Source organism: Platalea leucorodia (assembly GCF_965183815.1).
Source record: "Platalea leucorodia genome assembly, chromosome: 6".
Taxonomy (NCBI): Eukaryota; Metazoa; Chordata; class Aves; order Pelecaniformes; family Threskiornithidae; genus Platalea; species Platalea leucorodia.
The window spans coordinates 56618623-56643758 of NC_138828.1; the positions used below are offsets into that span (position 1 = coordinate 56618623).

The 25136-nt window shown below is 45.1% G+C and overlaps 1 protein-coding gene across 2 annotated transcripts in view; it reads left to right on the top strand.

The window, feature by feature from the left end:
* The window catches only part of LNX1 (ligand of numb-protein X 1), a gene marked incomplete at its 5' end in the record, with an annotated part of 68665 nt that overhangs the window by 40113 nt on the left and 3416 nt on the right, over positions 1 to 25136 (top strand). For both annotated transcript variants that reach the window (XM_082314795.1, XM_082314796.1), the window contains 5 exons: positions 3981 to 4183; positions 6947 to 7318; positions 12343 to 12480; positions 18236 to 18413; positions 20305 to 20533. In XM_082314795.1, the coding sequence (XP_082170921.1) occupies positions 3981 to 4183; positions 6947 to 7318; positions 12343 to 12480; positions 18236 to 18413; positions 20305 to 20533 (1120 nt within the window). The remainder of the gene's footprint in view (positions 1 to 3980; positions 4184 to 6946; positions 7319 to 12342; positions 12481 to 18235; positions 18414 to 20304; positions 20534 to 25136) is intronic.

The window sequence follows — 25136 nt, forward strand, 5'->3', positions numbered from 1 at the left end:
AAGTGTGTGTCCCTGCAGATAGCCTTATTTGTGGGGGTGGGCTGGCACCTCACATCAGTCAGACCTTCTCATCTAAATAAGGACTTGCAACCTGAGACACAAGTTTTGTTTACAGTGATGGTTGATTAATCTGGACTCAAGAGTCATGGCTAACATTACACAGTGCTTTGTCACACTGGATACTGGGAATGGAGGCAGAAGGTACCCTGATGGCAGCACTGTCAGAAGGAGCACAGTGCACACGGAAGTCAGCCGAAACCTGAGGACCGAAGGAACACTACCATTAAGTATTATAAAATGTGGGGAGAAAGTATTAAGCATACTTAAAATTTTGTATTACAATCCCATGGCCACTACACTAACGAGTGCTCGGTGTCCTACATCATACCAGACAAGTGGAGTTTACTGTGTAAAGCTGGTCTCTCCTATGTTATTTGTTACTGTAATGGGACGTGTGAAAATATCAATAAAATTGCACACTAATATAAGGAAAATATTGCTTGAGGAAAAAGCACACACAATCTTTCTGAATGCAGATGACATTTTATTATATTGACAGATTCAGAATGCTCCATACAAGCCCCGGTGACAAAAACACAACACTCTGTGGGAAAACCTGCAAGAATCACCAAAAACAAGACAGAAAGTTTGCTTCTTTCTAGATTCAGCAGCTCTTCGATATTTAAGGACTGGAAATATAAAATGGTAAAGAAAGGTATGCAATACTCCTGGGTTTTCCTGCTCTGGAAAACCTGGTCAAAGAGAACGGAGAATTCTAATTAAGAGTGTAAGGGCTGGAAAATGGGGTCTGTGCAAACTGATGCTCCAGCCTCACAACAGGCTGTGTGTATGTGAATGGTACAAGCCCTCAACCCAGTTGGAGTCCCTTAAATTGGGCTGCTGAGGGCGCATTCACTGTATGCAACCAGGTGCTGGAGCAGGGTCCACCTCTTCTGGGTATGGTACATACATTAGAAAATTCAAGTTGAAGACATTGTTTTTCCAGACACGGCATCATCTTGAAATAGGCATGGTAGGTTTTGATCAAACTGCACACAATGTATGCAGATGGTTTGGTGAAAAAGTGATCGTGAATTTTCTTATTCAAAAAATATATGTATTTGTGTATTTTATATATTTAATTTGTCAAACTTAGTGTCAGATTATCAAAATAGGCATTGGCCTTTCACTTATGACAGTCTAGGTTGTTGGTAATACAAATGTTCCTGTATATGTCTGGGATGAAAACAAGAGGCAAGTGTTCAATGAAGAGAGCAGAAAGTAAGGGATCATGGAGTTATTTTGGTTGCTTGGCCCATCTGAGGAGAAAAGGGTGCAATTTCTTAATTATATTCAATAAAGCACACAAACCAAATGTAAGACAGGAGGTGAGGCAGTACATCCTGCTAACTATGAAAAGAGAAACCTTAGTGACTTGCAGACTGGCAAGAAAAATTGGTTTTGTTGTAGACTGCACACTTCAGAAGGAAATTAGGTATTAAAAATTCCTCTAAAAGAATCTGCATAAAGTCATTTTGAAAGTCAGCCAAGTGCTACTGCAAGACTTAATAAACCAGTTAAGGTATTGTTCAAGATGCAAAGAAACTTACGTAAGTTTATACCTTATATAAACCCATATGTAAGTCTTATATAAGGGTAGGGACTTGTTCACCACCACTTTGCTCTGATTTTGCTCTGGGGTAATTACAGATTGAAATAATGTGAGAGTGTCAATAGCTTGTTCAGTCTACAGTTCTCCATGGTCAAGAAATGTAACTGGGTAATTCCTTTAGAAAAGTTTTCAGAATGACATATGGGAGGATGACTGTTTGAGTCAAAAAAGCAAAGTTTGGTAGGACATGAGGTGAATCATCATGCGATGCGAAATGGAAGTAGTTCTGATATAGGACTGCTTTGGTAGTCTGCAAAATATACAGAGATATTTATTTATGCTATTTCCGTGCAGAGGTGATCTGGGGATCCAGATTATCGTTTGCATTTTTACATATAAATACCCTTACAGCCACAATGAGAGTGTAAAATGTAGATGCTTATTCTGATGCAGGGATCAGGCCTTTGGTAATTTTTGAGGAATACTTGTATCGTCTGACTTTAAGCACCCCACTGAGATGCCAGAGTTAATTGCCTCTTTCTTCTTACACAGCAATGGAGAGAGTTTAGCACCTCCGGAGGTGATTTAGCAGTGAAGTGAGTATCGCTCCCTTTGGGTGCCTGTGCACTATAAAGGAAGCCGGAGCAAGTAGATCACCAAATTATGCATTTGGCTTAGAGGGCTGGATTTAGACGGAGTGAATCCACCCTTCAGGCTAGAGAGAAGTTAACAAGTTACAAGCCGGGCAAACAATGTTCAGAAAATAGAGGAGCATGGAGAAAATAAGGCACCTTCTATTCATGAGACATTAAAGTTGTGCGCAAAACTGAAGCAAACCCATACTAGCACAGAAACTGCTACTACGAGAGTATAAACTAAATAAATACATGGATGTTAGGTTGATGAAGGCTGTATAGTTATCTAGATAGACTTTTATTGCCTGTCAACTCTGTGTAAAACCACAAAGTCGAAGTCTGTGCTACCGGTAGGTGCTTTTTACAGACGTGGAGGAAGACAGCTTCCCGCCCCGAAGAGCATATGATCAAAGAAGTGGTAAGGGATGCAACATGGTGTTTATTAATATTTTTTCCTGTTCTTTCTTTCCCCTTGCTCTCTCCCAAAAGGTTTTGGTGCCTTGCTGGTTTGTTGCCTGCTAATTCTGTAGTAGAAAATGTTTATTCTATCTCAGATACTGCTCTGTTCATTTTCATTTAACACTTCACTGCTATTCAGTAACAGTCACTGTACTTTAATTTCTAAAATAGGTTATTGAAAAAATAATAGCACTTAATTTTTCAACTTACAGGTTTTTCATATAAGCGCTGGATTGGACAGCCACGCAAAAAATTCAAAATCTTTCTCTCACCTGTGGGGGATTCAAAATAAGTGAAGGCTTATACACCTGTGCTAGAAAACTCACTGGTGCTTTTACTTCAACTTTGCTCGCTGTTGAATGTGGATTAAAATTTTGAATTGACCTAGAAGGAAAGAAAGTATTTGTGACATGCTGTGAAAGCAAACATGCCAGTTGAAAAGCAGGGTTTGGAAGAGGATACTCTTATCCAGTGTATTACAAATACAAAAAGGACCCCTGCCCACCATTAGTCCGTCTTCCCCACACCCAGATTGCCAAGGCCAGCAGAGATCTTTCCCTCCAGGCACCTTGAGATTACTGTGGTTTTAATACAGACACATCGCAGTAAGAGCCAGTCGTTCCGACTTTCTAGAGTTCAAGCAGTGATGCAAGAAGAGTCTGGTAGGGAAACTACTGTTTGCTTTGGGTTGCCCGAGAAATCTTGCCTTTCCGTTAGCTGAAGGTAAAAGTGTGCATCCTTGGATGTCACAAGCTAAGCACTGGGTCCTCAGCTATGGCACCAAAAATGGAGGAAAACAGGGCTGTCACTGCTCAGGCCAGCCTGGGAAGCTACCAGTGAGACGGTGTGCAGCCCACCACGGTGGGGATGGAGGTTTGTCGAGGTGTCCATGCCCATCTGGCCTAGGGCCAGCAAGGAACCGTGGCCTGGTTCAAAGGGGTCTCTGGTGGCTAAAAAATGTATTTTGTTCCCTTAAAATATTAACATGTGTAACAGGGTTTTTTTTCTTAAGTACATTTCATCTGTCTGGATTACATCAAAGGTTTGGGGCTGTGTTTTGTGGAAAAAAAGGAAGCTTGAATGTATTAATTAAAAAAAGACCCCTTCAAGTCCACTCAGCAAACATACGTATCCTTTCCTCCCCACTCAGTATAAATCACATCCACGCGTAATACCTAGTCTGGATAACTGGCAGCTACTTAAGTTGTGCAGTACATGTTTTAACAAAACAAAGCTGTGATGTCAAATAAATACCTTACAATGTGCATTTCCAGGTTTTCCCAGACTGTATCACCTGATCCCAGATGGAGAAATTACCTGCATTAAGATCAACCGTACCGATCCCCATGAAAACCTGGCCATTAGGATTGTGGGAGGCAGTGAGACTCCTTTGGTTCACATTATCATACAGCATATTTATCGAGATGGGGTAATTGCCAGAGATGGAAGATTGCTGCCTGGAGACATGATACTAAAGGTACAGTACTGTGGAGGTACAAGATAAAAGTATCCTAACAAAGAATAAGATGATGTAAGTCGATCATGAGATGAGATTTGCAGTGTTGGTTGTTTGTGTGGGTAGAATAATGCATGCAGAAAGACGTTCAGTTCCTCTGCATGCTGTGATGTTTTCATTCATTTCAACTGTTTTTGAAGCTCACAGATTTATTTATTTTTCCTATTCACTACCAGGCCTCTCTGATTTCTACCCAAACATGGTAGATCCAAAATGCAATGTAACACAATATACTGTTGGTATTTCTGAACCAGTAGTGCAAAAGTTTTTTTCTGGAAGCAGAAGCTGGTCTTTTTGCCCAGTTTGTTTCTACTGAACTGTGGGCTTAAATCTCGGTTAGTGAGGTTTCCATTGCCTTATGTCCTGCTCACGCCAGGACAGGTGATAGGGGCCTGATCAGGGTTCAGTTATTTCAGCACCTAGCTCGTCTGTATGATGTGTTCAGCACCACAGAGCGCAAGACGCTGCCTGCTCTATTTTGGGAGTGTTGCTCCACCAGCAGCCACAGGTGAAATCTCTAAGAACAAACTTGAGCAGCATTCAGGAATTAGCTGTTGGCTGCTACTTCTGCTCCCATTTCTATAGAAATGTATAACAGATGAACAAGAATTAGGCCAGATGGTTAAAGATCATGTATCTTGTGAGCAGTGGCTTCAGCAATAGCTTTTGAATGGGAACTGCGCTCTCAGCTGCCCCAGCGACTTGGAGCTCTACAAGGATGCTAAATTATATTAATGCTTCAATCCTTAGAAGAAAAGAGTGATGACAGAAAATACTAGTTCCTTTTCTTGCTTTGATGCTTTGATGGTGTGTAGTTGGTGTGCAGAGGTATATTCACATTGCAAGCCAAAGGTACAGCTGCAGCTCACCCAGGTATACCCAAAGCAGCTTAAATCAGCTAGCTCAAACATTGGTGACAGCATGGCCAGAGATGGCAAAGAACTCAGCATAGGTTTTCCAAATTACAGGTAAACATTTGAGCAGGCTGCTTTGTTCACTGTGGGCCACGCACCACGACTGGTGCTGGTACCCAGGCTAACCAGTGTGGCATTAGCTGGAATAAGGCTACAGGAGCTGGAAGTGGGGTGGACTGCAAGGTCTGGCATGCATACCTCAGCGTTGTCTTCCAGGTGGGACTCTCGGTGCCCATCTTACTGCCTGCTCTGGCATGCCTGGCTGGTAGGGTTAGTGAGTAGTTCTCCCAGCCCTACTGACTTCTACTACCTATTCCACGTCAGTAATTATTAAGGATACCGTCCTTTGAAGTTCAGACCGCCACCTGTAAGTCACCATGCTTCCCTAGTTTTTGCTGACCCCAGTGGTAGCTGAGGACACTTGAGGCACGCCAGGGTTGTGACACGCCTTCTGCTTCATGTCTGACAGACCATGGCCAAAGGGATTTCTCAGGATCATGATGTGGCCATGCTTTGCTCTGGCACAGGTTAAACATGCCAGGTTCCAGACTGTGGTTGCAGGCAGCAGCTGGATGAGTGTTACCCAGTTGTGCATTTCGGGCAGGCTTTTTGTCCTTGTTCCAGCACGGAACGGCAGAGTTAATGGCACCAGTGAGCCAAAACTGTTCTTGCAGGGCACCTCCAAACTGCAGTGGGAAGCTGTGACTGCAGCACGGACAGGCCTGGCTCAGCTCTCCCTGGCCGTGGCTGACTGCCCAGGGATTTACCAAGGGTTCCCAGCAATTTCAGCCCCATGCTGGTGCAGCCCATGCTGTTCGTGGCACTCAAGCTGGCAACCTAAAGTTAGTTGAGCTGTGTCCCTAGGGGTACAGTCCCCTCATCAGACCGCAGTGGGGAGAGCCCTGTCATGCCCACACAGGCAGTCTGCAAAAACAAACGCCAGTCGAATGCTTTTGTCCACGCTGGGGAACATTTCTGTTGCAGTTTGGAGATGTTTCTTAATATTTAAATGGTTCAACCTGTGCAATGTAAAACTACATGGAAATAACTTGTCTGATTCGGGTTTTCCAGCCAGCAATGAATTACAACCTTGCAACTGGTTTTCATTTAGCAGTGATAACACGCAATGCCTAGTCACTCTTACACACACGGATGTGACAGGATTGACTGGAAGCTCTTTTTTTTCTCTTTCTTTTCCCCAGCCAAATTAACGAAGTGGTAGTTACGCAGTTTTACCACCATGTGAAGTAATTCTTACCTGGAAAACACTGAGAAACATAAAAAGCCTGATTCTCTGGTGTGGTATATCAGCATAATATCCAGGGCATTTAAACTTCTACTTGAGGCTCTTTTCTTCATTTTAATTAGAGATTCATTAGTGGGGAATTTTTTTTTTTACTGTACCTAGAGCAGTGGGAGATAATGAAGAAGAGAAACAGCAGGAAAGTGGTGGGAGTGAAAGGAAAGGATGGCAAGGCAATTTGAAATCAGAAGCTAGTGGAATAAAACCAAGATATATGAAAGGATATTGGAGCTTGGGAAAGAGCAATAATAAAGCAGAAAAATAACATGTATGTCTGGAGACTATCAGGGAGAAAGGGGAAAAAAAAGGCAGAAAGTGTCTGTACAGCACATCCTTTCCTTGGGGGGAAGACTGTTCTGCACCGCAAACTCGGCCTCCTGCGTGACACAGTTTGAAATAGCACACGTCACTTCGTATGAAGACATCTGTGTAAATACATCTGCCCTCTCCAGTGCCAATTCAGATTAGACGGTCTTTCTGCTGCTGATTTACACTTCTCTCTTCCAGGTAAATGGTATGGACATCAAAAATGTGCCTCACAACTACGCCCTGTCAATCCTGAAGCAACCCTGCCACGTGCTCCGACTGACGGTGCTCCGAGAGCAGAGGTACCGATGCCGAAACAGCGGACTTTCCCTTGATGCTCACTGCAATAGGGATGACAGTTTCCATGTTGTGCTAAACAAAAGCAGTCCGGATGAGCAGCTGGGAATAAAGCTGGTCCGCAAGGCCGATGAACCAGGGGTATTTATTTTCAACTTGCTGGAAGGTGGCGTGGCTGCCCGTGATGGACAGCTTCAGGAGAATGACCGGGTGTTGGCCATCAATGGGCACGACCATCGGTATGGCAGTCCAGAGAGCGCAGCCCAGCTGATACAGGTTTGTCACTACCACTTTGACCCCAGTTTCTGAACTTTGCAAAAACGAGGCAGTGTATTTTCACTGTCCATTGCAAAGCAGGGGCCAAACTTAATGTGTGTGTATTTGCGGGAGGGAAGGCAAAGTGTCAAGTTCAGATGGGAATTTACACCTTTAAAGGCTCCTTGGTTTCACTGTGGGTAAAAGGGTGAATATGGGCATGGACTCTCACAGTGATTGTCTGCTACCATCAGGCTTTGTAACGTACAGATCAATGTAAACGTCCATATACTCTGCGCATCACCAAAGAGTGATGCCATCTGCCAAAAGGCAGGCCAGCCTGCACCATGGGAGCACTGGGTCCAGCTGGATCCTGACTCCTCCAACTCAGAAAGAGCCACAGTGCTCCCTGGTGCAGCCCTGGAGCAAACCAGAGCAGCCTAGGGCAATGGATGGCATGTTTCAGGATGAACATCATCCTCCCAGACTCGGTGATTTCCCATGGGTGTGTTTTATGACTGAAGGTACTCCATACCTTGTAGATATTTCTTACCTAAATCCAGCATATGGAAATCCATGTGTTTTGGAAAAAATAGATCTGTAGCTGTAGTTTTTATAAATCTCTATTTAGACTCACATGGAGAACTAAAGGGGTGCCTCTGCAATGCACTAAACAGTCTTACCACAGAACTGTCAGAAAAAAACCCTGTGCCTTTCTCAGCTACAAAATCAGTCAGCTTCTGCCTAATTTCCCCTCCAGAACCATTTTCATTTGTTTTCTTTCTACGTTTTTAGAAAACTTCAACATAAAAATCAAAGCCAAGACTCTTTTGTTGGTGTTATCTCACATTTATAATAGTTATTACACTTGTGAAATTTTACATTTCATTTGGAGGCATGCAGAGTGTTCACATATTGAAGAATTTCATGTGCCTCAATAACAAGATGTCAGATCAGGCTGGCTGCTTCCCCTTTCTGACAGGTATAATCAGGGTAACATGAGTCGGACTGAAAGAAGCATTTGAATCCACGCATTTTGTGGAAAGGATTCCTCCTGTAGCATAGGTCACAGTTGGCTGTAGCCAAGTTTTATTGAGAAGTTTATAGCATAGGTAAAGAAAACGGCGTCCCCTTGCATAATGCATCTTTCTGGATGACTTTATGTAGCTCACTAACTGGGAGCAGAAGGTGGCGGGGGGGGAGGTTTAAATTCTCCCAGGGGAACAAGTCTGGAATGAAAACCATTCTAAAAAATTGGTATTCTTGAAACAGTTCTTTATGGCTACAAAACAAGGCAACAGTGCTTCATAAGCAAAAAACACATGCAGCCTAGAAATGAAATGGAAAAAATGACTAATGAGACCATTCACACACAAGTGTTTAAAAACGCAACTAAAGCTCTTATTGGGTTCCAAAGAGTGGATGTTATTTATAATAATGCTTGAAATGCACACCAGTCCCTGGGAATTTAAACAACATGCCCATCAAAGGGGAGACTCAGGTTTCCAAACTGCCAGGATTACACTGCATTGATGTGAGCTCTATGAATCACATTTGTCTAATGCAAAATTCCCGGAACCTGTGTCTTTTTTGTCATGTTTTTTCATCAATTATCATTTGCCTTTCCTGTTTCCATGTTATGCCAGAGAAAAACCATTATACTGAAGCCACAAGTGTTTTGCATTTGCTTCTTACACGAAGGGATGTTTTACTGTGTCCTCTGATTTCTCAACAGTATCCTGCCTGTTGAGACCTCAGCGTGTCACTCACAGGGCATTGAAGTCTTCAAATTAATGGTGGCAGAAGCTTCAAATACACCATTGGTTTCTTTAAAAACAGAACTAGCATTCACTGAAAGGTGGTGGTGTCTTGTTAGGCCAAGCACAGCTGGGAGAACGTCAGATTTCTGTGGAATCTGATCAGTTTTGACTGCCAAATAATGAATAATTGAGACGAATCTGATTTTACAGGCCTTTAGCAATTATACAATAGCATATGTGAAGCAGTTGTCAATCAGTAGATTAGGTGTCTGGCTGTTTATAAGCTCAGTCACAAGAACTGAAATGGAGAAAACGCGTAAGTGCTAATTAGGAACGTGCACACATCGTAACACTTGGGAGTTTGCTGCTTCCCATTTGTCACATCATCTTTAGTCATGGCCTTGTGTCACATGTGGCACTTTTAATCTAAATAACGTGACATTCCACATCTGTTTTCCATGGGAGTGACAAGAAAAGGAACAAGGTAACAGATCAGTGGGCGCTCGTGTGAGCACATCAAGCCGAGCTGCACCGGTTGAGCCAGACTTTACTGCCCCCAGATGTTCGCCCTTCTCTCTCCCTCTTTCCCCCGCCGCAGCTCGGAGCAGCTGCCCCGGGTGCACAACCCCCTCTCCATCACGACAACCGCCAGCAGACAGCAGGTCGTGATGTGGAGCACATCCACGCTCCATCACCCCTGCGAGAGACGGGGCGGGTTGTGCTGAGAGCAGCCCTGCTGCCTTTTTTCAGATGCAATTGCCTCCTAGACGCTCAGAAGTTGCCACCGTGGCTCTGCCTCCCTGCTTGATTTGCTTTGGCTGTAACACAAACTTTAATTCTAGTAGATTGTTTCAGCTATTACTTGCATTCAGCCTCAAAGCTAACCTCATTTCTTTAATTCTTCCTTCAGCATAAAAAACAGAGAAGGAATTGTGGGAAAAGCAAGTGGTAAGAGGGAGGGAGGGAGGGAAGGATCAGAATGAAGCAGTGATTAATATTCTGATCAGTAGAAATGGTAATGGTTTTTTGTATGGAAGTACATAAATACAAAAGCTGGGCTTGTTGTTTGGATAACTTTTTAAAACACTCTGGACTTCTGAGAAATTACTCAACTTGACTGACCTGGAGACAAATGTGACATTGCAATAGAGACTCTTGTTGAACTTTTGCTAGTCATTCTACGAGAATTAATCACATTTACAACCTTCCTCTAAATAACCAACTTTGAGACTAACCATGTGGCAGCAGATGAGTTTTAAACAGAAGTTGCATAAGTTGAAGTTGTTTGTTTTAGAGAAAACTGGAGTTTCATGGCGCCATATGCCCTGAGGAGGTTTAGTCTTGTATTGTTCAGCTCCATCTCAATCATATTACAAACTAGGGAACCAAGGTGGTTTCCTTTCTCCTGAGATACAGCAATCTGCTTTTGGGTACCAGTTGAGTCCAGAGTCCAGGAATTAATATTCCATAAAAACAGACCTGGTAAAAATACATAGAAAGTTATTCTGAAATGTGTGTGTATGTACCAAACGATATATTATGAAGCTGTGGAGATTTGAGTTGCTGGTGAAAAAACTAGCATCCCCCAAGGTATTGGGAAAGTAACAAAGAAGTGCACATTTCTTTCTGAGATACCATCTTCCTTGGAAATAGCACAGCTGGAACATGCAGATTTCAGGCTTGAAGTTGGAGGTTTAGGGGAGGTAGGTTGCTTTTTTTTAACTGTAGTGACCTTTTTCAAAAGCATTTTTTAACTCTCAGCTACTACTGTTGAATCCAGCTCCAAAAAAGACAAACCAAACTATAAAAACAAAAATCCCAGGGGTCTCCTCTGGATTCTGTTAATTGTCTGCGGGAAATTTGATGTCAATAGCGCGACTGGATCTGGGTTTGGTTTCCAGCTGCTTGTTCCACGCCAGCTTTCCTTGGAGCTTCTCCCCAGTGAGCAGGGCACGTCAGCATGCCAGCAAGCGCGTCTGGAGGTCTGATGTCCCCGGGGCTGTGGTACCAACAAGCACTGCTACTGCAGCCCCAGGGGGATCGGACCTCCGGACGTGCTTGCGGGGGACTCCACATTAGATACGGAGCAGTTCCTCGGTAATAACCCGCAAGCAAGCAGGCAGGAGTCCCTCTGGAGGCTGGCCCTTAGAGCCTCTCCTGCCTGCCGCAACACCAGGGTCTTTAGCCTGGAGAGAACGGGATTAGAGGATTCGTTTGAATATCTTCTGAGTACACTTCTATAGCATTGGGGCTATTTCTGCACTTCAGTTCAGTATGTTGGTTTGCCCTTATGGCAGACATCTCTGATTTACCCAGCTAAACCCCACTCCCTCTCAGCTGTCTTTGCATCACTGTTGCCTTGAACAGATTCATATGAGCCTCACGGAGGGGAGAATGAAGCCATTTACTTCTAGGGAAACAGTGCTGATTCAATAAGACAGAAAAAATTCACCTGTACACAGAATTAATAACACTAATATCAGGCACACACAGAATACCTTAAAAATAATAAGCAACCATAACTCAGTAGAAGCTTTGCAGCACCTCTCAGGCACATAAGTATTATGACTGCATTGTGCAAAAAGGCCCAGAAGCATTTTGAGCTTATTTTGGGTTAATTGTTTTTGCAGTTCCTGTTCCTAGAGTGAGAGTTTGGGCTAGTTTCCCATCCTAAATTCCATTCCTCTGTGTGCTTGCTTGTGCCCTCCCTCTTTCTCTGTGCTCTGGTGCAGTAGGATTTTACTTCTCAAAATGGTTGCACATCCCTTTCTTTAAGCTGCCTGACATTAGTCACGCTCTTGCATGCAGGTGCACTCAGTTACATCGTTTATCCCCCACTTTGACCAGCCAAGGCTTGAGCACATCCCTTGTTACAGGGCTAATTGCACCTTTTTCAGAGTTCCCGGCCGGCAGCAGCAGCTCTGGTTGTCTGTCCCTCTCCCGTGGCAGGCAGGTTGCTGCTCTGCAGTGGTGTACGCAGGCGTGTTCGAGAGCTGATCAGCACTTGCTGTGGTGGATCGCTGCTTCCTGCCAAATTTGGGGCAAATAGGAAGATTTTTCAGAGTTAACACCAAATATTCTAGAGAAGTATTAAGTAGCTGGCAGTAAATTTTTATGAACTTTATTGACCTGAACTGATGCTACTGTTTTATGTCATTGCAACCACGTTAGTGGGAAATGCAAACTATGCTTAAACGGGACCCGTGTTTTGTGAATCTTCTGGGGCCGAATATAGGGTTTTATTGCGCTGGGGTGGTGGGATTCATGCTGTACCTCCTCCTGCAGGCCAGCGAGAAGCAGGTTCACTTCGTTGTGTCACGGCAGACCAGGCAGCAGACCCCCGACATCTTGCAGGAGACGGGCTGGAGTTACAGCGGCGGCAGCCCCCAACCCTGTCCCGCTGAGAGAAACAACACCGGCAAGGTGAGGGCACGAGCGCTCACGTGGTTTCTTTTCCGTCTGTGGGACAGGGGACTGGGAGGGCAGCTAGCGTTTTAGTGTCTCAGAGTGTTATCTCTGGTTTCTGTCACCAGAAGAAGCATGTCTTATTTTGCAATCGAAATGCTGTGCTCCTCGTTATTTATACACTGCTTCTGCCCTGTCTCCACCTGGGGTGGGGAGGGAAGGAGAAGGCAAAGGGCAGTGGTGGGGCAGGGGGCTGACGTGCCCACCGCATCCTGGCCATGGGCACAGACCTGGCCGGCGGTGCGAGCCAGCACAGGGCAAGGCGCTCCAATGAAAATAAGAGGCTTATCTGAAGTTTCTCCATCTGGAGCAAAGGCTTCAGGCAAAAAGCTTTCATACACTGGCCTGAGAGATTCCCATAAGATGCTTGAAAATTATGGTAATTATTAGTCTGTTGCTTGTTTCCTAAGATACCTGCGCTCTGAGCTGTCTGGCAGTTTGGCGGCAGACAGCAGCTGTGGTCCCCTTGGTCACTGTGGGAATGCTGTCTTTCTGTGGAGCTTTGGACCCAAAATGCATTGGTTCTGCTCTGGCAGCACCTGGCACTCCCATGGGATGGGGGCTGCGAGGGCCGGCAGGGCGCAGCACGGCCGGACCTGACCCACGGCCACGCAGCACAGGGCAACCATCTCGCCCAGATATGGCTCTGGTTACCAAACTGTCCCTCCAATCGCCCCTCTGTGCCCAGTTACATTGTGTGTTCGGTGCCTTTAGACTTGCAATATGCTCTCTGCATAAGGCAAATATATAGTCAAATATATGAGGTTCTAAAGCAGAAACCAATGCAGCAACAGCTCTGAAAGTACCTTTTCTGAGTTCACCCAAAGTTATGTTTTGCACTATAGACAGAACAAGGTATGTCCTTGCAGGAGCTGAATTTGTTTATTTCACTAAATTTAAAGTCATGTGCCTGGCTAACTTACGTTAATCGCTCTGAGTGTCATCACTTACGCAAACCCTTGCCAGCTGGTCCCCTGGCCACCTGTGCCAGTGGCGCATCAGGGAGGTGGACAGGCAGGCCTGGTTTAAATCCACCCCGCCTGATGGGCAGCCAGATGTGTCCTTAAAGGGACCTTTGGACTGAACCAGCTGTCAGATCGGGTGCACAGCTGTCAGCCAGGAGACAAGCCTAGCTCTGCATTTTACGAATATAGATACCCATTTTTTGCAGTGTTTTTTTTTTTTTTTTTTTTTAAAAACTACATTATTCAGTGTTTTTATGTGTAAAAAATATACTAGTGTCTATTTATCTATTTTTAGTTTTCCTAACAATCACAGCCCTTGTTAGGTGAGACTGGATCAGCAGGAGTTAAACCAGAGAGCAGAGCCAGTTCTCGGTAGCTACTACCCGGTAGCAAATAGTGCCCAACTAATCATGCATCTGCAAGGCATTACTTCCTAATGAAGTAATGGCTTCCTTAGGGAGATATGTGTAGGACAGTAATTAGCTTGTGTTGCTACTGTATGATTTCTAGTGAAGCTCCGAGCACCTGCTAGCTCTGCCACATTGGTCTGATTAATTGATACCACATGGGATTATTTGAGAACATGACTTGTCTTCCATAAAGTGCCCTAGATCCTCATTTTCTCTTCCTGTATCAAGAGGTGTTAGATGGGAATTCTTAGTAAATCCAACATTATTTTGGGTAGCTGTGAGATTGAAGGGCCAATGTTGACCTTGCAACAGTCCTTTAAAGGCGAATGAACGGTTGGATAGGTCATGGCTTTTAGAGAGATTTCCAGTTAGCCACAAGAGGTGGGCGCTATGTAAGTGCGTGACTGGGTGTGCGGCTGTGGGGTTCTGTCCAGTGCCACCATTTGGGCACTTTCCAGGGAAGATCACAGTCAAAAAAAGAAAATTCTGAGCTGTTCTTAGCTCCCTTTAGCTTTGTGTGGGTGCAGTGGAGGGCTTATATTAGAGAAAATGCTCTGGCAATAGATCAGGAGATCGGTGGACACGATGAGCTTCAGGCACTGCGGGCTTTTTGTCTGATACAGTCATTACTGGAGTGTTATTTGCCCTTTTATAGGGTATGAGTGTGTCAGTTTGAATTTCTCATGCTTTTTTTCTGAAGGTTTAAGCAAACAATTCAAGATCTTTAAACTCTAGACTTTGGCAGACTTAAAATGTTGTTTGTTTTTAAATAGACATTAGTGCAGAAGTAATGCTTGCAAGCCTAGGGCCTGTACAGTGTCCTGACGCAGTACACGCTGCTGCTCAAAACCAAGGCAATGCTTGTTGTCTGGACTTTGCTGTCGAGGGAGTTTCCTATGTGTGCGTGGTTTGATGAGTCTGCTACCTGCTGCCATCAGTGGGATTGCTTTATTATGTGTGATTGATAGAGAGATTGCTAACTGACTTGAATTCTGATTAATTTTAAGGTGGTTTTTCTCCCCTGAGCTTACTGTAGGAGGTGATATTAGCAGGTCAGGAATGCTCCCTTTGAGGGAAGCAGCTCTTGCTGTAGAGCATGTATGTAAACGTGGGCTGAACTCTGTTTTCAAGCCTTGGCTGTATTCAGCACCAAGAATAAACTCTAGCTTCCAGCGGCCGTCTTGCTCGTATGATGGCTCAGGAACCACTTTTGGCCAAGCCGTTGCCCTCATAACAGCCTGCCTCCATCTGGAAAGCATGAGGAGGCGGCTCTCTCTCAGGCCATTGCCAATGGCAATCAGCCACGCAGCCAGCAAGGCGCTGGAGAAAGAGGTGGACGGTCTGCAGTGACCACGTCCTTCTCTGGCGGCAGTGACGCTGGGCGTATGGTGTGCCCGGAGACTGGTCCTGCACAGGCTCTCACCGAGCTGTTTCCCCGTGTATGGAGACAGGGGAGGCACAGCCCAAACTCTTCTGGCTGCTGCCTGGATTCAGAAAAGGGATGTCAGAAACACTTTCTTCTGCAGCCGAGGTTGTTAAGCCAGGCTGTAACGCATAAACAGGCCAGATTCGATTTCTTTGAAGTCAGTGGGAGCTTTGCCGTTAATTAAATAGCAGTTGTTTTCCATTGGAACTGTTTTCTTACTCCTTTCTAACAAATTGTCTAGTACTTAAAACAAATCTGTCGCCCTGTTGCTTGAGCAGGCAGTGTTTTCTGACCGTAGGAGCAGGTTAGCCTTAGGTGGAGTACATTTTCGAGACAGACACAGCTACGTCTTTTGCCTGCAAGACACATGTCATGGCTTTGATATTGTGATAATCTGCTGTAAATATTTATTTTCCAGTAAATACACATAAAAGAAAAAAAAAATTAAAAAGAGGAGGAGATGAAGTGTTATATTTTATTTCTCCTGACCTCTGAGGTCACTTCAAAATGACAGAGAAGGACAATTGTTTAGAAGAGAATGCATTGAAATGCAGTCACTGATAAACACTGCCTTTTAACTGGTTTATTCATTATCAGTTGTACCTCCAAGAAAGCTCTACGTGTGTTTACTGAGAAAGGCTTTACTTTCCTTTCATCACTGCCTTCGTCTCAGCCAAGTCACCCCAATTCTTTTCTATCTGCAACCATGTAAAAAATGACATGTGGAAGAGTAGCTTCAAAGGAAAACTGGTCCTACGTGGTTGAGCGCACAAGTACCAGTACTTTTATGATTCTTCCTTGAAATGTAACAGGACAATTTGTTACCAACCACTGCTTTGAAATCTGTTTCTCTTTGCGCTGATTCCTCAAAAATAGAGCAAAATAGAGCATTAGCCAGTTTATCAGCTAATGTTTTTGGTGTCTGAGATGTGATGGACACTGCATAAGTAACAGGATTGCTCTGAATGCTTGGAGCTGCAAGTCTAATTCCAATTTCATGTTTTGCTACAAAATTTCAGACTGCAGTTTTGTGAAGGTTAGAAGTGCCCCTATCCCACATGCTTCAGGTAGTGGCCTTTTCCTGACGGAAAGCCATTCCTTTCCAAGGGAAAAAGGACAATATTTTTGCACAAACATGGATGAAACATTGAGTTTAGTTTGCACAAAGCTAGAACTACTATGTTTAAAACATTTACACCTTAAAGACAAAGGTGAAAGGTTAAAATTATCTGGACTAGAACACTTATATTTTTTTTGAAAGGGAATGTTGTAAAACCCTCAGAAATTTTTAGCTTCATTTGCAAGCCATAAGCCCAATTACTTTGACACAGTGCCTGTGTTCTGCATGGATCAGATGTGATGTGTCCAAACAACTATATCAGTTTGGGTTTTGTCCCGGTGAGTAAGAGAAGACCTTTTCCACTGAGGTCTTTGCCTTTTTGTTCCTGGAGCTCTGTGGCAGCCACTGTTCTGCTCAAGCATCTAGAGATTCTTTGCTAAGCTGCTAAAAGGTTCTGGGTTTTGTTGTTGATGTTGCATCACAGAAATCCTGATGTGAAGTTAGTTCCACCAAACATACATTTAAAAAAAACACAAAACAAAGATTTAGCCTGCCCTACTCCCATAAAAACTTCTTGCCCCACTGTCTTCTTTCGTCCATCATCATCAGTGTGGGAGCAGCCGCGGACCTGCCTGCTCCACTTTCCGTGCTGCTGGCCCAGGAATATCCTTGTGGGATCTCAGATTTCTAGGAAGAGATTAATGTGGCTTTAAATAAGTTTTATAGATTTTTTTTTTTTTTTTTTGCATATTATAAATGTGAGGTCACACTTGTGAATGAGAAGGTTGGGGTTTTTCTAATATACATTTGAAATATATTTAGCAGCATGCTATTATATCTACATATGAGCCTGGAATGGTGCTGTTCCTGCAAGAGGGGCTGGGATCTTCAGGAGTTGATGCCAGGAACACAGCTTATGAAATATTTAAGGAAATCAAAGCAATTAACATTTAAATCCAGATTTTCTGGAGAAGCATCCTTGTCTCTTGAACTCTTCTGTAAGAGCTGGATGCGTTGTAAACATGACATTCAGTTCACAGGTTTTGTTGGAGCTTGCGTTGCCTCTCCATCCCGAGGCCGCCTGTGAGATTGTTTCACCCTCTCTCATACCCTAGTTGCTGCATGACCGGTGGTGTGTACGTAACTTTTCCTGTTCAGGGGGAGGAGTGAGGGGGTGACTGTCCTCAGACAGGGGAAGTGGCTGCCCCGCAGTGACCTAGCACAAGCCCTAGGAAGAGCACCCTGGAAGCTGCTGACTCTTCACTCTGTAAATATCCTTCTCTTTTCCTGAACAGAAACACATATTCTTTGAGTGTATTCCCACCAGTAACTTATAAAGAAACACAGAAATCTGGAAAAGCAAATGAAGTGTCTATCTTCTCATCTGTCCCCAAGTTTATTCCTTTAACCCAGGTGGACCATTTCTCATTAACTAAACAGATGATGTTCAGACTGCAAGCAGCAAGATAAGAACCGTGACCTGATAGTCAAAGACATGAGGACCACTAGTGATATTAATATCAGGAACATTTTTCTTTTTAAATCAGATTCCTTATTTACGTTTCAAAGACCTGCTTCTATTAGTCTCAACACTAAAACACTTTTGACTTAGTTAAAGTCAACAGTGTCTGACTTTAACTATTAAAGCATGGATTATCTTGGCAGTAGCTCTGACTCCGCAGATGCCTAAGCCCTGGAGAGAGTCATGCCTGCCATCTGGCCAGGCGTGGCAGGCGGCTGTGAAGTGCTTTGGTATTCCCTCAACGAATATTCATTTCAGTAGAAAATGCCGAAGATGTCAGGGAGGTCCCCATGCCCACTGTGTTTGTTCTTGCTGTTTTCTCCATCACAGAGCGCCCTTCACGCCGTCACCTGTCACGAGAAGGTGGTGTCTGTCTGGAAAGATCACACAGAATCCCTGGGAATGACCGTAGCAGGCGGAGCATCTCACCGGGAATGGGATTTGCCTATCTATGTGATAAGTGTTGAACCTGGAGGAGTTATCAGCAGAGACAGCAGGATAAAAACAGGTAAAAAGAGGGGATTTTGAAAGCCTGCTTTAATTCAAAGGCTTCTTTTGAAAAACAGAGGGATAGTGAAAGAGCATCACACCCTGACATCTTCAGTCATCCCATAGATTTTGGGATGCATGAGATTAGAGGGTCTCAAGTCAGCTACCAGAAAAGGTATAATATGCAGCAGTAACCATCGCTGTGAAATGGGATGTAGGCATATTCTGGTAGGAAAAAAAATAAATCGTTTTTCACAGGAAAATGAGTTTGCACCACCATCTCCTAACTACTGAAATCTTCGTTGTGCAACCTTCATGGGTTTTTAATGTAAATTTTTGTGCTTGTTTGTCATATCATTCATGGCTTTGAAAGAAATATAAAGGAGCAGGATTCCTATCATATATGAGGCAACATTAGTGCCTTTACACTGAATATCATGTCTGGACACATTGGCTTCATAACTCCGTTTGACTCTTGATGTAACAGAGTGATAAAATTAATAGCTTCTCCCGCTCTGCATGAATAAGCCTTTAGAGTAAGATGAGGAGCGTATTTTATCAGTGCATTTTGTGGGAATAGGTAGGCAGTAGAGGAATGGTGAAACTCTGAGTTTTCGGGACCCTGCATCCAGCAGCCACACAGCTCTCCGTCCCCTTGCCCTTCATGCCCTATGCTCAGCTTCAGCCCAGTCGCTGCCCAGAAGCTGGAGGGAAATCCTGAGTGCGAGGGAAGTGAAGGCACCCAGAAGTGGGCCAGAACAGCTCAGCCCAGCCGAGCCCCACGAGCCTGGGTTGCAGCACCCGGCACCGGCACGCGTGGGAACCTCCCCTTTGCGGGAGCTATGGCTGCTCATCAAAACCCATGTAAGAACATGATAACAGGAGCAAACCAGCAGATTTCCCCTTTCCTACTGCTAGGAAATGACTGCCTCTCAGTGGGATACATTTTCCAAAAAATATTCATCATGAGGCAGCGTGGAAAATTCAGCCTAGTTAATTTGATAAAATTAGAAACAAATGAATACGTGATGTTATAACAGCGCCATAAGCCTCCACGGTTTAGAGCAGCCCTGAGGCTGTTGTCTGTCTCATCGGGGCAGACCACAAGAAGAGGTTAATGTCCACATCGCGCTGCCTGGGCTGCCGGTGAATGCAGCCCCTGCCTGGAGGAGCCTGCAGGCGAAGCGCAGAGGGCACCCAGGGAAGCCCTGGTGTTGAAGCGTGCCGCGGAGGGTAAGCGGAGCACTTGGCACCGTGGCCACTTCCATGGCGTTAATGATGTCTTTATTGTTCTCCCTGTATCCAAACATCTTTGCATTTTTCTCCAAAGCTACTGTGCCTACATTGCAAATAAGGCATACAGAAATATGTTTTGGCTTGTGGCCGTTCAAACAGGTATTAACATAAAAATAATAATATGTTATTCCGCAAAGCAAGCTTTCTGAAGAGCCAGCTGGAACGCCAACCCTCAGCTTAGGGAGCACTGGGAGAAAACCACCTTTGAGCTTTCAGGTTTCAAGCTCAGGCTGAGTACAAAATTTGTTAGCTGGAAGTGGGCTTTGCAGACCTGGACTAGCATTAGGTGCCCGTACCAAAGCTTGTGGGTGCAGCAGGACCCCAGCTATGCCGTTCGGCTCCAAATGCAGGATGTGACGTGATAAGAAGCCAGGACCAAAGCCTCTGTCCAGCCTGGCAATGCTCCTGTGCGTGGGGACCTAGCCCCTTCCCTCACGCCTGTGGCATGTTTACCAGCATATGCTTCACATCCATGTTAAATGATAGGATTAAGAAACAGCCTCATCAGACAGCAATTTCTCGGCCATAGCTTTGACTCACTGGTTCGTGGGGGTGGGAAGAGGATCCTGGAAACACCTGCAGGATTTTTATCATCCGTTCTATATCGGTCTCAGGTGACATCCTCCTGAACGTGAATGGGATTGACCTGACGGGGGTCAGCCGGAGCGAGGCCGTCGCCCTGCTGAAAAACACCAACTCATCGGTGGTGCTCAAAGCCCTGGAGACGAGAGCATGTGAAGCCCAGGAGGAGCGGGACTGCCTGCCGCCCCCCGAGGCCACGCAGGCGACCTCCGAGAGCAGCGAGTGGTCACCTTCCTGGGTTATGTGGCTGGGGCTGCCACGGTAAGTCCACAGATTGCATCCTTTTGCTGAAGGGGAGTGGGAGGAAAGATTTGTATTTTCTGGCAATTCTTTCTTTTGGCTTGATTCATTGCACTGACATCTTAATTAAATCCAGGCTCTGTCACAGACTTGACTGTAAATACCTCCCTTTTGTAAACGGGTATGTGTACATGGAAAAATAGACACGTAGATCCCCTTGCAAGGGAGGAAAGGATCCTGAATTGTTCCAGTCTTGAAAACATATCTGGCACCTAGGGAGTGAAAGGAAAAGCTTGCAGGGATACAAGAGCTTGCTGAACTGGGGTCTAGGCCCAACTGCCCTGCAGAAGGCAGAGCTACCCCTCCTGCAGCTCTCAAGCTGCACAGCCCTTCTCCTTAGCCAAATCCAGCTGAATTGTTTGACTTTGCCCAGATGTTGCAAAGTGCATGTAGTTGGCCGGTATCTCCGAATCACCTCTTTTAACCTCAGCCCTGACTGAACGAAGTACATTTGTCATACGCAGGAAACAGCTGTGTTGCCATTTCAGTAAGGATAATAAAAGCCACATCGCATGTCGTTAAGTTCTCTCAAACACACTTGGTGTGCAGGGTGCATACCTGCAGCTTCAGCGACATTTTGTAAAGCATTAAATGAGGACATGTGAATCTGTGAATATGAGAAGCTAGCATCACACAGGTGAAACTGGTATTCAGTTTTAAGGAATGAAGAATTTAGCTTACAAGTTACTTTCGCCCATACGCCTAACCCTGGCAGCAGTCCAGAGTGCCTCTTTCCCTTTTATGGGAGGGCATCAAAAGATGGTCAGCAGAACAGGCAGGCTTTTGCTCTAGGCACAGTTTCAGGACTCCTCTTCGTTTCCCAGTCTCACATAGCAGGTTAGATGCTTTCCCTCCTTCTGGCTTGAGCTGTTTTGAGCTCATTCACCTTGCAGCAAGGTCTGCCGTGAAGGCCAGGTGTGTTTCGATGCTTGGTCCAAGGCTAATGACTGTGTAACATGCTGAAGTACTGCAAGAGCAGAAGGCAGGCTGTGTGTCTGTCACCTACAGATGAAACGTTCCTCCTCCAGTGGAGAGGACTATGTCCGTATTCCTGTGAAAGAAAAGGAGTAAAAAGAAAAAGCAGTAAATGGATGGTCTGTAACTTGCTACCCCAGGCAATGGTAAACTTTTCTCACGCAGTCTCGCTGCAGACAGGCAGGCCCAGGGAGGTCCTCATTCCTGCTCACTTCTTCTGCACCCCTGAGCCTGAACAGCTACACACCAACGTGAAGGCACTGGAGCACAGGTAAAGCTCCCAGCAGAAAGAGAGCAAGCAGGTAGAGGCCTTATAGATGCTGCAATCTGCAATGCTGCATCTTGCCTTCAATCACCATCCATTACTAGGTGGGCTGAAAAAATTGCACCCTGCCTGCACCTGGCCTAACTCCACCTTTGCTGTACTGTATAGAAAACCTGAGCTGCCTGGTCGTCATCATCTACCCACAGCTGCCTGAAGTCCCCATGTCCTCAGCAAGGTGATGGAGATGAAGGACAGAGTACTGCAGACTTGCACCCAGGGTTCACATCAGTCAGTTCTGCTTTGAAGTTTGGGAAGAAAAGGTGGTTTTTTCCCCATTTTAAAAGTGGTCTCTAAACTCACTCTATTCCCTGCCTCCGAAGGCTGTGTGTGTGAGGCCGTTCCCACCCCTTTGGTCTGAAGGAAAACCAGCCCCAGTGTCAGCAAGGCTGAAGACAGGAGTTCATTGTAACTCTATCCCCAGCTGCAACCCCGTGCACAGAGCACAGCGCGGCCCTTCACTGCCAAAGAAAAGCAGGGGGATTGGTATGCTGAGCCAGTACGCCGCTCTGAACATCAGACTAAGGCAGGCACCAACGCTGACTAGACTGACAGTAACTAAGGTGCACTGCATCCTTATTAGTAGCTGGTTGGTCGAGTAGGGGTGCTAGGATTAGACTTGGATTTGCTCATTAGGTATTATCAGACCCTTCAGTCTTCCCCGGCATGAGTGTGCTTACCCTCGTGTACTGATTCTCCAGGGCCCACACCAGACATCTGGAAGTCCTTCAACAAGTTCTCTCACCAGGATATGTATCACATTAACTCATTTCCCGCCAGTCTGAGCATTTAACTTTTCCCTATCTGGCTTTCAGCTTGCTTTTGGCAAGGATCACATCCCACTAGATCGCAAGGTATTGCCAGCAGTCTCATAATGCTTTCTAGCCTGTTACAGAAAATTATTCTCTGTCCAAACACGTCTGACAGGTCCGTCTTGGTAAAGGTGCCTGATGTGCAACTATGGGGCAAGATGGTGAAGATTCACCTACCTTAACTAAAACTGTGATGACATTAGTAAAGCCATACCATTTACCAGAGGGACTGCTCCAAGGTGTGTAAGTCTAAGAATGTTTGGTGCAGCTGACGGGCAAGTAGAAATGTCAAAATCACGACTGTAGAGGATCATGCAAGGTATTTGGGAAGATGGGCAGGATGGGAAACACCCACATAAGGAAAACTGAACAAATAGAAAAGGTGGTAACACTGGTAGGCCAGGACCAGGCACGATTAAAAAAGAGGTGGCTGGATGGTGGATTCTTTAAATTCTGTCAAGAAGGGAAAGATGTGGCTCTGGACAAGCCATGGCAGTGCAGTGTGAGTGTTCAGAGCAGGCAAGGTGAGGAGCGCAGAGGCAGCCTAACACCGTGGCTTAGAGCAGGACACGGGCTCAGGAAACCAAGAGAGGAGAGTCTTTCCTTCCATGGTCAAAACCCATGGAGTTTTGATGAAAATCCTGTGAAGGATAGACCCATAAAATGTGCTGAGTTGAGCTAAACACTAGAGGATGTCTGCAGACCTCTGTCCATGAGTTATGAAGCAGAAAACAGGCAAACATTAATAATAGCTACATGATTAAGTGTGCCTTCCTCACTTTGGAGGCTGGGGTACTGGAAATGCCTAATTCTCCACACTAATGCAGAACTTGCCCCTTTCCCGAGGGCGGCATACACATTACCGCAATGGGCATAGACAAGAGGCACAAATATTGAGAGTTAGGGAATCGCATCATTTTTCTGGATCAAGTCAGTAGCAGCAGAAATCAGACAGGTTATCCGACTCCTTGCTCCAAAGCTCAAAGCCGTGGAAAAGCTGTCTTTCATAATTTAACGTTTGCGGATCTCGCTTAAATTTCGGCCCTTTTCTTCTGAGATCTTAAAATTGGCCTCGGTCACTTTTATATGGCTTGATAGCACATAAACAACTCCTCTGTTCTTTCTGTAGTACAATCCAATATGTGGCGGTTATAAAATAGACGCACATGTGCATCTGACATCTGTCAAAACTTGGACCGCGTGTGAGCGGAGGGGCTGCGGGCTGGGCGTGGGGAGGAAGCAGTGATGCAGGACCTTAAGCATTCCTGCCCGAAGACTTATTTCAGGGTAGCTAATTTAATTGTTTGTTGTTGAGGGAGACAGGTCTCCTTTATTGTTGGAGGGAAACGTTGCTGTGAAGCACGCACAAAGAAACTAATGTGGAGCAGCTGGTGAAAAGCGGTTCCCCAGCCCTGTGGTGTTTCTTCTGCTCTTGCTTGTTTTCCTGCTCTCCTTTCTTTGCTCTCCTCACATTTCCTTCCCCCAGCTAGCACTTAAGAATACTTTATAGATCATGCTGTCATAACATTTACAAACATTAGTACTTCACACGTGTGCTTTTCTTCATCTGCAAAGTGAGATGAGAAAGACAGGAGATGGCCAAAGTCATTCTGCAAAACAGGGGCAGAACTGGACATAAAACACGGAACTAGGACAGAAACTCCCCCAAATCACCTCCGTCCGGGCTGTAGGGCTCTGGTGGGAGTAATTCTCAAATATTACCCTACTCCACTGCCAGTCATCTACTGTAATGGGGCAGGGGGAGGGAGTCGTGCTTTTCATACCTCTTATTGCTGAAGTCCTCCTGAAGTCAAGCTGGTTTTGATTCCCAGAGCATAAGGCTACTCAGGCTTTGCGAAAAGCAGCAGGGAATTGTACATTTAATAACTACTTGAAAACAGGCACTTTTAAATTCCTCTTGCATCAGTAACTGATGCTCAGTTGTAGTATTTCTTATGTGAGGACCCTGTGTCTAGACACTGTTTATCCTCGAGTCTTGAATCTGAGGCAAGTTCACACAGAAATTACTTTTTGTCCTCAGTTTTTGGAGTGTTTACAGATAGAGGCAGAAGACTGCGAGCTGCTCGCTTCCAAGGCAGAAGACTGATCTCCTCGGACCGGTTGCAGTTTAGTGGGTTATGGCAGTTTAACTGGGTCAAAACAAACAGACTGGCGCTTTCGTTACCACGGAGAAGTAATCTACTCAAACACACTAAGCATCTTCAGATGACGCAAGTACTTATTTCATTTTCTCTCTGTGGCGCTTTCTAGCTTGTCTTTATTACTACACAGCCATAAACAGACCCAAATGAACTAACTCCCTTTGGGCTGCTCTTTGCCCAGGCAGAGCAAACGTACCGAACTATTCAGAGCAAGCGGTGATAGCGTTACCCGTAGCTCAGATTTGCACACGCCTGCCTCCCTGCACCCTTTTCCCGTTTCTGACAGCATTAAT